We start from the raw sequence: 15,851 nt of genomic DNA, 5'->3' as shown, positions 1-15,851 counted from the left end.
ATATACAAAATTATTGGCACCGTTGATAAAGATGAGCATACTGTATGAAATAAATAATACTAACACTGAGCTGTATTGTATGCAACAAAAAAAAAGTCTAATTATATTATTTTCTACTAATACAATCGCACATATAAAGACATTCTGTTTAACAAGTGATATAACGTAAGTGGTGGGTTTGGTGTCGAAAAACAGATACCTCATACCCACTGTAAAATATGGTGGTGGATCTTTGATGTTATGGGGCTGTTTGGCTTCCACTGGTCCAGGGGCCCTTGTTAAGGTCATCAGCATCGTGAGTTTTACTAAGTACCAGGACAAAAAAACGGTTGCCTCTGCCAGGAAGCTGAAACTTGGCCGCAGGTGGATCTTCCAGCAAGACAATAACCCCAAGTACACATCAAAATCCACAATGAAATTGGTAGTTGACCACAAAATCTACACTTTGCAATGGCCATCTCAGTCTCTGGACTTGAACCCCATTGAAAACCTGTGGTTTGAATTGAAAAGGGCAGTCCATGAGCGCAGACGAAAGATAAAGGATCTGGAAAGATTCTGTCCTTCCCAAAGTGTTCTCCAATCTCATAAAACATTTGAGAAAAAGGCTCGGTGTTTTTAGGGGAGGGTGCTAGAGTATTAAAAACAGGGATGCCAATCATTTTGACCCGTTTTTTAAAATGTACTTGTTAAACATCTCTTTCTCTAGGTATTGTATTAATATAATAAAATAAATGTTTACATACAATATGGCTCAGTATTTGTCTTATTTGTTTTATAGAGTCTTTTTTGCTCATCTTTATCAAGGGTGACAATCATTTTGGACCTGACTGTATCTGATTATATTGTGATTTTAGTGCAGAAGGGTGATAAAGCCAGTGAGGGGAGGTGGTTTGGAGAGGCGACGGGGGGAGCCCGCTCATAAACTTCTCTTTTCTTGTCCTCCTTCAGATTTGCTGCAGAACTGGGAAGCTCCGCTCCATTCAGACATTCAGGAGAGCGGGAGGGAAGATAAACTGACCCCTGACCTTTCACTTCTCTCCCCCATCTGTAGAGAGCTTCTGTTGTTGAGGAGCTAGGACCCGGCTGTACTTGGCTGTGCAGGACACACCAGGGAAGGTCTACACACATGCAGTAGAAACAACAACTACTACTGTCACCAGGGCCCCCTATTGTCAAACGTCTGGGACTGGACACAAGCTGCCTGATATTACGATAGAGACATTAGAGTCTCTGGACTCCATCAGACAAAGCAAACCATTTGAAAACTGTCCCACTACCCCTTTTTACACACCCACTGGTTTTCACTCTCCGTTTTTTGTTCTGCCACTCTGCAAAGATGGCCCTGTGTGTTTTGTCACGGGGGCGGACTGTTGAGTGTTGATCCGGGGGGAGAGGTGACTCACTGCCAGGACCATGTCTTGGAAGAGGAACTACTTTGCGTCCGGAAGCGGTGGGCTGCAGGGGATATTTACCCCACGCACTATGACGTCCATCGCCCCCAGTAAAGGACTCAGCAACGAGCCGGGCCAGAACAGCTGCTTCCTCAACAGCGCACTGCAGGTAGGGGCACACACGTACACACAAATTTTTTTATTTTTTCTTATTCGTTTTTTTCCCGCTTAGGTCTGAAGTGTTTGTGTGGGCTGCAGGGTGGGATGTGTCTGTCGACAACAGGTATTCAGTGTGGTAGAGTGGAGGTTGATCTCATCACTCTGCATAGAGTCACAGACTGCTGTGAGTTTTCAGGGGAGGAGCAGCGATTACCGACATCAATTGACAGTAATAGACCAGTCCTGTGTGGCACCCTAAGGAAACTATAGTGCAACACAACTTCCTCTCGTCCTCTCTCTCTCTCTCGCTCTCTCACTATCCTCACTTGACATGACAGAGGGGGAAACAATAACTTTAATGTAGCATGATCTACACACCGAGTCCCCAGATCTTCATGCTCTAAATGTATCTTTAAATATTTCAGTGTGGTAATGTTTTCCACTCAGTCTGCTTGCCATCATTTTTGTCTTCTCATACCCACATTCTCAGGGTCATTTTCACAGGGTTATAGTCCAATTTCCAAGCTGTCAGCGCTATAAAACTATTTGATAGATCTCATTATAATCAGCCTTTGTTCTAGACTAATCCCTCTACTGATGCAATACCGTAATTACAAATGTTCATTTAGACCCAATTTAGAGATGAAACGGTATGAAAATGTCACATCACGATTATAGTGACCAAAATGATCACGGTTATCAGTGTTATCGCGGTATTGTTCAAATGTGCTGGAAGTGTTCAGAAGGTTTTGATACGTGCACTGAAATCATATCATCGAGTTTTATATTGAAAACCAACAAACAAATAAAATTAGCAGCACTATGCACTTTGTGTGCATATACATTAAAATGAGAACATTAAAGATGACACCATGTGGCCATGAGAGGTAAACGTTTCCCTAGTGCAGGTTGAAATGAACACAACCTCAAGTAAGCAAATCAAATGAAAAAAAAAAAAATGAATAAAATTAGCAGCACTCACATTGTAGTGAGGCACGGCAACCTTCATCAGCCACAGAAAGACAGGCCTCTCAACAATTTGAAATGGCATCATGTCCTTTGTCCAATGTAATATAAAAGGGCTGCAGTGAGGTCTTGAGCATTTTTTTTGGTGTGGGTGCATAAGCAGCCTGCCTTTTTAAATGCTGGAGTGTCTGTGTCACAACTGGAGATGAGGAGGGACCAGTAGCATCACTGGGTTTGTCTGCTGCACGCCCATCTCTGTAAACAAGGGAATAACACATGTATTATTATTATTATTGGTGTTGTTACATTATAATAATAATTATTATTATTATTCACTTACACACACAATCTTCTGTGTTGAATTTGAGTATATGCAATGACCCCATGCACAATTGACATAAATATAAATTAGTCTTAAGAAGACAGTGATAGTAATTGCAATGAGGCCAACAATTTGCATAAATACAGGAGTCTTGTATAGGAGTCTATAGTATTTCTCACTTTTACAAACAAGTCGACTTCTGCCGGATTTTAAATGAACAAAATATGTTGGTTGGTGATTAAACTACATAACGTGTTGTCCTGTGTAATGGGCGAATAGAATCTGCAGACACATGACGCATACAGCAGCAGAACAACGTGTAGTGTTTTTACAACAGTAGGTGACACTGAAAGCTTCAGTTTACATTATTGGCAAGCTATTAGCAAGTTAGACAGACAAAACATGACATTTTCCCCCATTCCGAAGTCCCCACATCATGCATTGAGCTAAACGTTAACTTTACCTTGCATTCGCTATAAAGTAGTGGGTGGTGGTCACGAAGGTGACTCAAGAGATTTGAAATGTTGCCCACTTTCGCAGCAATTCTTTTTTTGCCTGCAGACAGGGTGACCGTCTTCGATTACGTTTCCCTCAGCACTCTGGTAAAACCCAAAATACGTCCACACTTCAGATTTAGTCCTCTTAGAAGGCTGAAAAATCTCCCGAGCGCTGCCACTGCCTTCCGCCATGTTTTCACACAAAACAAAACTCACGCTGCACCTGCGTCAGACCGTTGCTAACTTTGGTTGATGCTGGACAGTATTTACTGTGTTTTTCAAACCGTGGTCATCGTTAATTAATTATATTTCAAATTTGAAATGGTAAAACTAATCGTCAGGAATTTTACAGAGGTTTATCGTGAAACCGGTAACCGTTTCATCCTTAAGTCCCATACAACAATAACAACAATGAATTAGTTCTACAGTAAAACTATCCATTATTTAGTTGTCTTAAAATTCACCACACCAACAAGGACGTTAAATAAATGACTGGTGAAGTAGGCTAGAGTCTTATGAAATGCCTGGTTAACCAGCCTCTCATTAGTGTACTCATAGACCCTTTACTTGACGTAGTGGGTGGGAGGCTCTCGTCCACTCTCTCATCCAGAAGGATTCAACTTGAACAAGCACACAAGTGGCTTGAGAAAATGCTTACCATTGCCTTCCATGGGACTGCTGCCCAGTCATTGACAGCTTGACTGGGAGGACCCACTCACACCGTACTTCTGAGAAAATGGGAAAGGCATTTCCTCAGCTTAATATGGTGCCTGCCAGGCAGTCAGTCGCCTCACTCGCCTGTGACTTAAGCCAAGCTTTTAGACCTCATAAACAACTGCCAAACAGATGCTGCCACACACCATAATTACCCAGCCAAACAACCTGTCATTAGTTTTCACTCTATTTTTGGATTACCATATAATCAACCATATAGAAATAATGTGGCTTAGCTGACTGATAATACCTCCAAAGCTACATATTAGTGTCAGTTATGAGTCAGGAGACAGATGGGGGGAGCTGATATTGTATTGTCTGCTGCTGGAAGCCATAACAATATGCAGAGACAGCACATCGAGAGCCCGGGGGTGAAAACATTCTTTTTTTTGTCTGAAATTAAATGTTGTGCGTTAACTAGGCTTCATTAAGTTCTTCTCTAGTATTGTCTCTTTTTTTTGCCTACACACGGCTTAACAGGCATAACTTTGTTGAAAAAGTAATCATTTTTTTAATAAAGTTTGAATATGGGTATCTAGAAAGGATTCTCGGAAATAAGTTAAATTCCGAGTTGGGCGCAAGCCTACTGTATGTCAGAAGGTTTGCAACCCACTGTGCATTTAAATGGGCAATCTAGAAATGTGCATATGGCTGTATGGTATTAGAATGGTTTGATTTCAGTCTATTTATACTTGTTAAGTAGGATTTAGCCTATTGTACTGTATTGTAATGTTAATTTGATGCAGCTCAAAACACTTACCCACCATCTTAACATTTAAAGTTCAGCCCAGAAACCACTTCTGGTAGCTGTGGTACTCTGGGTTTAATTTAAAAGCCCTAAATCACTGTCCCTGGGAGGAAGGGTTTATTGAAAGCTGAAGTACTGACCTACCTGCCATGTTGCCTTAGATAAGAGGGTCTACCATGTTGCCTTCGATAAGAGGGTCTACCATGGTGCCTTTCAGTTGTAGGAGGAGGGGAGTGCTTCCTGCCCTCCTGTTAGAAGCTCCGTGCTCCCCACACACTGGCAGATAGAATTTGACACAAGCTTTGGATAGAGGAAGGGGTGATACAAGGTCTCTTCCTCTATCTCGGTATCTCTCGCCTTCTCTCTCTCTCTTTCTCACACACACACACACACACACACACACACACACACACACACACACACACACACTTCTTGAAGAAGGCAAAATGGATCCATCAAACACATTTGGTCTGTCATCCTAGTGGTCTCTGAGTTGTGGTCAGATTCGTTCAAGTCAAACAAAGAGCATCCAATATCCTTTCTGAACTTAAAAGTAATCCAAGAAGTAGTCATTTGGTTTTTCAAATGTATCTGTAATCTGATTACAATCATTTTGCTGGTTACATAACTGCTTACAGCTAAACGTTTTATTAATTATCAGATTACATGTAACGATTACATGTTATCAGCTATTACCCCACCCTGGTTGGCAGTGTGATAATGCTGAGCGATAAACCAAAGTGTAGATAATTTTTTAAACAACAAATTGACCAACATCAGTTCAATAGTTTGAATTCCATTTTCTTTCTTTTTTTCTGTGAGCTCAATTCGCACAATGCACAGTTTCTCTAGAGATAAATCAGTGCAATCTGGTAGGGAGATGAAGTTTCTAACAGACCAATATTCAACATAGTTTAGCTCAGAAAACTTGGTAATTAACTACCCTGACCATAATCTGCCTGCGACGTAAAAGAGGCATAAGAATGTGCAATCGCGAGGGATAGAAAGCAGTTGCTTTGCGAGGTATTTCTACCTGAAAATACATGATCTAAGTGAACGATAGTTGGTATTCGGCAGTCATAAAAGTATGCCTTATTTACTTTGAAGAACTACTACAATTGTGATTTTGTCAGACAGCATAGCCAGCAGCTCTATAGAGATGCAATGACTTGGAATGAGTAAATAATAAGTCATCAAATAAAACAAATGTAATATACACAACTGAAATATTTTATTCAAGTAAATTCATGTGAATAAATTATGATAAGTGATAAGCAGTAATGGGCAGTCACTACCATCATGGGACTTGTATTAATTGTTTTAGTCTGTGTTGCCACAGCATTCAACCCACATAATGTATAGTGCATTTAATGTTTATGTAAACATTTCAAATCGAACAGAAACCGAACCTAATCGCTCAGCACTACAGTGTGAATACCTGCCTGACCGAACAAATATCTTTAGCTTCACACCTGTCTAACGTCACTGTTACAGTTTTATCTCATCATGGTCTTTTGGGTTTTTGAGGCAATGCAATGCAGGGACACACAAACGGCCATTGTCTTTGAGTTGACCTTTTCCATCAGTCCCAACAGATGATAATAATAATGAATGATTTATTACATTTGTAAAGAGCTTTTCATTATACAGAATAATCTCAAAGTGCATAAAATAAAATAAAAAAATAAAAAACACAAATAGAAGAAAGAAAATGGACACAGGGCAACTGACACAAAGATCCCAGCTGACACTACATGTGGCGTGGACACCAAAGAACACAGCTATCAACAGAAAGCCTTCCTAAAGTAGCCCAAAGCCTGTGGTGCCTTCAGGTGGTCCGGGAGTGCATTCCAGAGGCTGGGGGGGGTCAAGCTGAAAGCCCGATTCCCCCAGGGAGCCCATATCTTGCTCAAATGTTTGAAAGTGAAACCTGCATACCAGGGCACATAATAAGAACCAGTCGAGTTGTACGAAATGGGAGACGGGAAAACATTAGAGGAGGAGAAATGTAGCGTCTAGAGACTGACCCCCTGTGTTTGTAAACACCTATCTGAGTGTAACTCACACCCATGACCCAGTTTAAGACTACGGACGGACCTTCTGGCCTTTTTTAGTATCAGCTTCCTATCATACGAATGGAATCCAAAACGAATGTCGAGACTGATATGTACTCTTTAAACAGGATATAATGGAAACATGTCTAAAGTATCTTTAGATTGGTTGCAGCCTTCTAGTGTCTCGTTTCCGAACACCCGGCATTGAACATCTACAGTGCCTTCAGAAAGTAATGACACCCCTTGCCGTCTTCCACATGTTGTTGTGTTATAGCCTGAATTTAAAATGGATTAAATATAGCCTACACACAGTACCCCGTAATGTCAGTGGAATTATGTTTTTCCACATTTTTCCAAATTAATAAAAAAATGAAAAGCTGAAATGTCTTGAGTCAATATGCATTCAATCCCTTTGTTATGGTAAGTCTAAATAGGTTCAGGAGTAAAAATGTGCTTAACAAGTCACAGAATAAGTTGCATGAACTCATTCAGTGTTCAACACAAGTGTTTAACAGGATTTTTAAATTACTCTCTCATCTCTGTACCCCACAGTCAAACACAGATTCAACCGCAAAGACCCGGGAGGTTTTCCAATGCCTCACAAAGAAGGGCACCTATTGGTAGATGGGTAAAAAATATATATAAAAAAATAAACATTAAATATCCCTTTGAGCGTGGTGAAGTTATTAGTTACACTTTGGATGGTGTGGCAATACTCCCAGTCACGACAACTATACAGGCGTCCTTCCTAACTCAGTTGCCGGAGAGGAAGGAAACCGCTCAGGGATTTCACCATGAGGCCAAAGGTGACTTTAAAACAGTTACAGTGTTTAATGGCTGTGATAGGAAAAAACCTGAGGATGGATCAACAACATTGTAGTTACTCCACAATATTAACCTAATTGACAGAGGGAAAAGAAGGAAGTCAGTACGGAATAACAAATATTCCAAAACATGCATCCTGTTTGCAACAAGGCACTAAAGTAGACCGCAAGACCTGACCAACAACCAATTTGACAGAGATTGAAGAATTTTGAAAAGAATAATGGGCAGAAAATATTTGCTGTATTTAATTTTCTATACATTAAAAAATGTCTAAAAACACGTTTTCACTTTGTCATTCTGGGTTATTGTGGGTAGATGGGTGAGAGAAAAAAATATTGAATCCATTTTGACTTCAGGCTGTAACACAACAAAATGTGGAATAAGTAATATCAATGGTTTTTTAAGGCACTGTATTTAATTCACAACCTATTATGTACAGTTGAGACCGCAGTTTGCAAGGATTTATTCATTCATTTGAATATGTTAATGTGTTCTACAAAAAGATTTGCCACTCAGTTTTCTGTGTTCATTTCTCCCTCGCTCCCATCCAGACTGATCACATGCGTTGGCTGACTATCACAGTAAATGGTTTGCTCTGTGACTGTCTGCACAAATAATTGGTTGTAAGAGATGAATTGTGTAGCTCCTATTAAAGCAATGTTGGGAAAAGAAAGGGACATGGGAGCATGTAAGTCACACTGCGTTGAACGGCTCATTGAATATCCCATAAATCCCAGGGGTAAATCATGTCACATCATAAGCTGTCCAAATTTAGCAATGAAGGACCCAGTTCCTTTTGAAATAGGAAATTCCATTTGCCAAAGGACAGCTCCACAATACTCTCTGATATTCCATATCAGAAAATAAGTAGCCCATGGCTTCGCTCTGTCTGATTGTTTTTCAAAATTGAAAACCCCATCAGATGGAAATCTGTCCAATCTAATGGTCCTGTGTGTTGGGTGTTTGGCCATCTGTCTTTCATGGGTTCTAGGGCTTGAGATGGAAGGAAGGAAAAAAACAACTATTACTTAACCCATTTCCCATCACGATTCACGACTGAAGCAAGCAAACAAAGCAAAGCATGCCTACTTCCTGGTGGCATCTCAGTACTTCCTGTGACCTAATCATCCCTTGAGTTGAGCATTTGTCTGCTGTTCACAATTGCCTCGTGGTGCTTGTTTTGATTACAGTAATTACTTGCACAATATGTCTCTTTCTGATTTCGGCATGTTTCCAGCCTAAAGTTGCTTGGAGCAGCACACCTTATTCTTAACGATAGACAGACTGTCTGTAGTTCTCATTAAGTGTTGGGAAAACACGAGGGTCACACTTTATTTGGATGGTCTGGATTTTACATCTGTAGTTTCTCTACAGATGGTCGTACTTTCAGCAAACAATTTGTTGATAAGCAACTGCTTGCTAAGGTTACAGTTAGGCTTAGGTTTAGAATAAGGGTTAGCATAAGGGTTATGTTTAGGGTTAGGATAAGGGTAGGTCATGGTTAGAGCTAGAGTTAGGTAGATAGTAAGTTGAAATGTTACTGATAGTCTGTAGATGGTCTATAGAGAAAATAAAGTGTTACCAAACATGAGTAATATATCACCTGACATCCCATCTCAGGAAACAGATGTCCTGGGGTTCAACAGAGCCCTTCTGCCTCTCTCCCTCTTCCCTCCCTCCCTCCCGCTTTCCTTCCATCAGTCCCTCTCTCCTTTCTGCCATCTCTTTTTCACATGCACTTCATGACAATTCAGAAATGACAGCGGTTCTTTTTTTTCTGCTGGGATATCACTTTTCTCCAGAGCTGTCCAGTTGGGATGACTTTGTCATGCTCTCCTGCCTCTCTCATTTCCATAGAATGTACAGAACCAGGCCCGGAGATGCCTCGAGGCCAATAGGAGAGCAGCATCTGTGCCGTGTGCCTCCCTATCAACCCGCTCCACAGTCCAACAAGGACATGCAAACCTGGGAACGAATGTGTTGAGCTTTACTGGCCCTGTTTACAATGGCATGCAAGTGTTGTATAATTGTGACCAAAAGTGATCAAGACGATGTATGTTTGGAATACCTCAGGGCCAAAAGAAATTGCACGTTTGTGAATTGTAGTTGTTGGGCCTGTGCTCAGATGAGGAGTAGAGTTGTCGTGTTGTTCTGACATCTGAACCAGATGAGGGTGCGGCCTGAAACATTGCAGCAACAAGCAGCTCTGCCCCATGTTATCATACAGACAGACACTTGTCTTCCTTTGGCCCTCTTATCAATCCCATGTGGAGAGGTTAGGTACTATATCTTCATTATCGGCACTCTGCATTGTGCAGGACAGCTGTGGACTGGACACTATTTCCATCCTGGCCAGTGGCCTGTAAAACAAAAAGACCACCACCAAATGAGAAGGGTTCACATACCTGGGAAGGATGTGTCTGTGCGTCGGTGAAAATGCCATGGTCTTGCTTTGCACTCTGCAGCGGGAGAACAAGCAACTTATTGGACCTGAGGCAAAGGACAAGAAGGAAAACGCTAACCAGGAATTGTACTGATTGCATATTTTACATTTGAGTCATTTAGCAGATTCTCTTATCCAGAGTGACTTACAGGAGCAATTACGACGCTTTGCTCAAGGGTACGTCGACAGATTTTTCACCTAGTCGGCTCTGCTAGGCTACCTGATTGCTTAATATGCACATATGATCCCATTCTCTCTTTAGGCAAAATACACTCAAAAGCTATATTTTCTGTTATTCTTAACTTAGCCCTCTAAAAATAACTGCAGTAACACATACTACTTGCACACAGACACAGACACCATACCAAACCAGTAAGGCAGGCACCTATCCGTCATGGGCTAAAAAATTTGTGCAGTCAAACCTCCACCCTCGGTATAAAATCTGTCATGCCACATGTTTGGTCCTAAATCTTGGCTGAGGGGTAGGCCTGGAATGAGTTGGTTCCCTGGATGTTGAGGCACTCACCCTTCTCCGACTGTCAGTGCTGTTGGGTCTCTGGGGTGTGATTGATTGCAGAGTGTTGTATGCTGCATAGAGGCAGGCTAGATAGGTTTAGAAGTTGTCTGTTTTCCCCCTCCCCTGCCACCTCCCTTTCTCTGCTTCAGTGTAATCTGTTAATGGTCATTTTCATGTAAAAGGACAAATTGGGTATAAAATGAAAACTAAGAGTCTATATTTTGGGGAAATGAAGGCGTAGATACATTTTTCAACCATTTAAAAAAAAAATCTCAATTTTAAGCAGAGGTTAATGGCTTTGATTTCTGGTCAAACAGATAGAAGGGGTCTTAGAAAACATCTACCAGAATAAGTCTTAAAAGGTATTAGAAATATATCAAAACACTATCATGTTGAAGTAAAGACCACTAACTAATATCAACACTTATATTTCGTTTTGGATAAATTATTTGCTTTCTGTAAGTTTACAAAACATTGCCTTGTGCCTTGTAATTCCATTACCAAAGACCCACATATCTTTGTCACGTTGGTAACAATGATTCGGGAGACAGGCGCAGAAATGCGAATAGGTTTATTTTATTACACCCCAAATTACAGTGTGCAGTGTAAGGGCACGGGGATGAAGACCAAACAAACACGTAACAAAAATACAGGGTTGAAACCCAAACAAAAGAGCGAGGAGTACCTCGAATAAATACACACGCGCACAATGATTAACCCACGGGACGAGACCCGTGAACATCTGCGCAATCCACAATGGCACGAAAGCCCAAAACACACAGCACAGGTACTCACACGCAACAATAATCGACCGCACCATGGTGCACAAAGGGAACATATATACAAATACAATCAGTGGGAATAGCGGCCAGGTGTGCGCAATGAAAGTTCCAGAGGGATCCGTGACAATCTTTAAGATATTCTCTAATTTATCTCCCTCAGCATAATGAAAGCTCACAGAAGTAACAAGTAAAGGTACACTCACACACTTAAAAAATAAAAGGTGTTGTCCAAAATGTAAACCCATGTAAAGTGTTGGACCCATGTGACACGAGCTGAAATAAAAGATCCTTATTTCTCTCATATTTTGTGCACAAATTTGTTTACATCCCTGTTAGTGAGCATTTCTCCACGATAATTCATCTATCTGACAGGTATGGCATATCAAGAAGCTGATTAAACAGCATGATCATTACAATGGTGCACCTTGTGCTGGGAACAATAAAAAGCCACTCTAAAATGTGCAGTTTTGTCACACAACACAGTGCCACAGATGTCTAATCGACCTGGCCGGGGTATCTTGGAAGGATATTGATCAGTCAGTAGAGGATGCCTGGTTATTTTTTTAAATGCCTTCCTCACCATCTTAAATAAGCATGCCCCATTCAAGAAATTTAGAACCAGGAACAGATATAGCCCTTGGTTCTCTCCAGACCTGACTGCCCGTAACAAAAACATCCTATGGCGTTCTGCATTAGCATCGAACAGCCCCCGTGATATGCAACTTTTCAGGGAAGCTAGGAACCAATATGCACAGGCCGTTAGAAAAGCCAAGGCTAGCTTTTTCAAGCAGAAATTTGCTTCCTGCAACACAAACTCAAAAAAGTTCTGGGACACTGTAAAGTCCATGCAGAATAAGAACACCTCCTCCCAGCTGCCCACTGCACTGAGGATAGGAAACACTGTCACCACCAATAAATAATAATTGAGAATTTCAATAAGCATTTTTCTACGGCTGGCCATGCTTTCCACCTGCCTACCCCTACCCCGGTCAACAGCACGGCACCCCCCCACAGCAACTCGCCCAAGCCTTCCCCATTTCTCCTTCTCCCAAATCCAGTCAGCTGATGTTCTGAAAGAACTGCAAAATCTGGACCCCTACAAATCAGCCGGGCTAGACAATCTGGACCCTTTCTTTCTAAAATTATCTAAGTTGTTGCATCCCATATACTAGCCTGTTCAACCTCTCTTTCGTATCGTCTGAGATTCCCAAAGATTGGAAAGCAGCTGCGGTCATCCCCCTCTTCAAAGGGGGGGACACTCTTGACCCAAACTGCTACAGACCTATATCTATCCTACCCTACCTTTCTAAGGTAAACAAAAGCCAAGTCAACAAACAGATTACCGACCATTTCGAATCCCACCATACCTTCTCCGCTATGCAATCTGGTTTCAGAGCTGGCCATGGGTGCACCTCAGCCACGCTCATGGTCCTAAACGATATCTTAACTGCCATCAATAAGAAACAATACTGTGCAGCCGTATTCATTGACCTTGCCAAGGCTTTCAACTCTGTCAATCACCACATCCTCATCGGCAGACTCGATAGCCTTGGTTTCTCAAATGATTGCCTCGCCTGGTTCACCAACTACTTCTCTGATAGAGTTCAGTGTGTCAAATCAGAGGGCCTGTTGTCCGTGCCTCTGGCAGTCTCTATGGGGGTGCCACAGGGTTCAATTCTTGGACCAACTCTCTTCTCTGTATACATCAATGATGCCGCTCTTGCTGCTGGTGAGTCTCTGATCCACCTCTACGCAGACAACACCATTCTGTAAACTTCTGGTCCTTCTTTGGACACTGTGTTAACAACCCTCTAGACAAGCTTCAATGCCATACAAATCTCCTCCCGTGGCCTCCAATTGCTCTTAAATACAAGTAAAACTAAATGCTTGCTCTTCAACCGATCGCTGCCTGCACCTGCCCGCCCGTCCAACATCACTACTCTGGACGGTTCTGACTTAGAATATGTGAACAACTACAAATACCTAGGTGTCTGGTTAGACTGTAAACTCTCCTTCCAGACTCACATCAAACATCTCCAATCCAAAGTTAAATCTCGAATTGGCTTCCTATTTCGCAACAAAGCATCCTTCACTCATACATACCCTTGTAAAATTGACTATCTTACCGATCCTCGACTTCGGCAATGTCATTTACAAAATAGCCTCCAATACCCTACTCAATAAATTAGATGCAGTCTGTCACAGTGCCATCCGTTTTGTCACCAAAGCCCCATATACTACCCACCACTGCGACCTGTACGCTCTCGTTGGCTGGCCCTCGCTTCATACTCGTCGCCAAACCCACTGGCTCCAGGTCATCTACAAGACCCTGCTAGGTAAAGTCCCCCCTTATCTCAGCTCGCTGGTCACCATAGCAGCACCCACCTGTAGCACGTGCTCCAGCAGGTATATCTCTTTGGTCACCCCCAAAACCAATTCTTCCTTTGGCCGCCTCTCCTTCCAGTTCTCTGCTGCCAATGACTGGAACAAACTACAAAAATCTCTGAAACTGGAAACACTTATCTCCCTCACTAGCTTTAAGCACCAGCTGTCAGAGCAGCTCACAGATTACTGCACCTGTACATAGCCCATCTATAATTTAGCCCAAACAACTACCTCTCCCCTACTGTATTTATTTATTTATTTTGCTCCTTTGCACCCCATTATTTCTATCTCTACTTTGCACATTCTTCCACTGCAAATCTACCATTCCAGTGTTTTACTTGCTATATTATATTTACTTCACCACCATGGCCTTTTTTTTGCCTTTACCTCCCTTATCTCACCTCATTTGCTCACATTGTATATAGACTTATTTTTCTACTGTATTATTGACTCTATGTTTGTTTTACTCCATGTGTAACTCTGTGTTGTTGTATGTGTCGAACTGCTTTGCTTTATCTTTAAAAAAAAAATTAAAATGACATGCTGACTGCAGGAATGTCTACCAAAGTTGCTGCCAGAGAATTGAATGTTAAATTCTGTATCATAAGCCATCTCCAACGTCGTTTTAGAGAATTTGACAGTGCGTCCAACCGGCCTCATAACCGCAGACCGCGTGTAACCACTCCAGCCCAGGACCTCCACATCCGGCTTTTGCACCTGCGGGATCGACTGAGACCAGCCACCCAGACAGCTGATGAAACTGAGGAGTATTTCTGTCTGTTATCAAAAATTATTCTGCTTGGCTGCACCTGGCTCCCCAGTGGGTGGGCCTATGCCCTCCAGGCCCACCCATAGCTGCACCCCTGCCCAGTCATGTGGAATCCATAGATTAGGGCCTAATGAATTTATTTCAATTGACTGATTTCCTTATATGAACTGTAACTCAGTAAAATCTTTGAAATTGTTGCATGATGCGTTTATATTTTTGTTCAGTGTATAATCCAAAAGGGTTCTTCCGCTTCCCCATAGGAGGTCCCTTTGAAGAATCCTTTTTGCTTCCAGGTTCCAAATCGGTAACAGAATTACAGAAAAATCAGTAACGGAATGACTTCAATTGAATTGGCTGCAATGGGAAATCATAGTAGTCACAGGCCACAGTTGGGTCACCTGCTATTGTCCTCCCTTCCACTGGCATACTGTTATGTTCAGCTCATAGCTGTTTTCTTTCTGTCATCTGGTGGTCAAAGCGGACCGGCCTTGGACAAAATCTGAACCAATCATTGTCTATGTTTCACAAGTTTGGACAGCATAGTACATAGTACAGTGAAGCACAGAGTACAGTACAGTAAAGAAAAGTAGAGTAGAGTATAGTTCATTCAGTACAGTACCTTTTAGTAAATTAGAGTTCAGTACAGTAGAGCACACTAGAGTAGAGTACAGTAATGTACTATACTGTACTCTTCTGTGATGTGCTGTGCTCTACTGTTCTGTACTGTGATGTCCAAACTTGTGAAACATAGACGTCGATGATTGGTTCAGATTTCGCCTTGTTTTGGGGTGAAGTTCATTAAAATATTAGCCAGTGTATAATACCCATACGTGCAAATAATGATATTGCGCAGTTCTACCTTTGTGGACCAATTCAGGATACATCACCATGAAGAAAATGACATTCATATCCATAATGATGATGTAGTACAGATCAGGGAACCTTGATGTAATTCTGTTACCGTAATTCTGTTACCGTAATTCTGTTATTGGGTGTAAGTCCACTTCACTCACTGTAGTTCAATAACCAAAATATATATTTTTTTCAAACTCAAGGTGTCTATGGTTTGTTTAACTTAGAAATCAATGTTTTTTGTTTGGCGTATATATTTTAAAGTGAAAAATCGGAGTCTCAGCATAATTCCGTTATCGTGGAATTTCCCTAATCCTGCCTTGAGTGCTGTCATCATGGCAGCGTTAAGGCTGGAATTGTGCTCATTTTGTTATGTCATCGATTCCCTTCTCTTCCAGCCAGCTTATCTCTGCCTTTCATCACGCTT

General features: G+C 41.6%; 1 protein-coding gene across 3 annotated transcripts in view; it reads left to right on the top strand.

The window, feature by feature from the left end:
* The first annotated feature begins 948 nt into the window (after positions 1 to 948).
* Positions 949 to 15,851, top strand: part of LOC139381504 (ubiquitin carboxyl-terminal hydrolase 54-like) — a 59,423-nt gene continuing 44,520 nt past the window's right edge. For 2 of the 3 annotated variants that reach the window (XM_071125105.1, XM_071125106.1), the window contains exon 1: positions 1,315 to 1,560. In XM_071125105.1, the coding sequence (XP_070981206.1) occupies positions 1,414 to 1,560 (147 nt within the window). In that variant the 5' untranslated portion in view covers positions 1,315 to 1,413. Of the gene's footprint in view, positions 1,561 to 15,851 lie in introns of all 3 variants that reach the window. The other variant, XM_071125104.1, reaches the window with a different exon arrangement.

This window comes from Oncorhynchus clarkii, chromosome 23, assembly GCF_045791955.1.
Source record: "Oncorhynchus clarkii lewisi isolate Uvic-CL-2024 chromosome 23, UVic_Ocla_1.0, whole genome shotgun sequence".
NCBI classification, from domain to species: Eukaryota; Metazoa; Chordata; class Actinopteri; order Salmoniformes; family Salmonidae; genus Oncorhynchus; species Oncorhynchus clarkii.
This window is presented reverse-complemented; position numbering and strand designations above follow the sequence as displayed.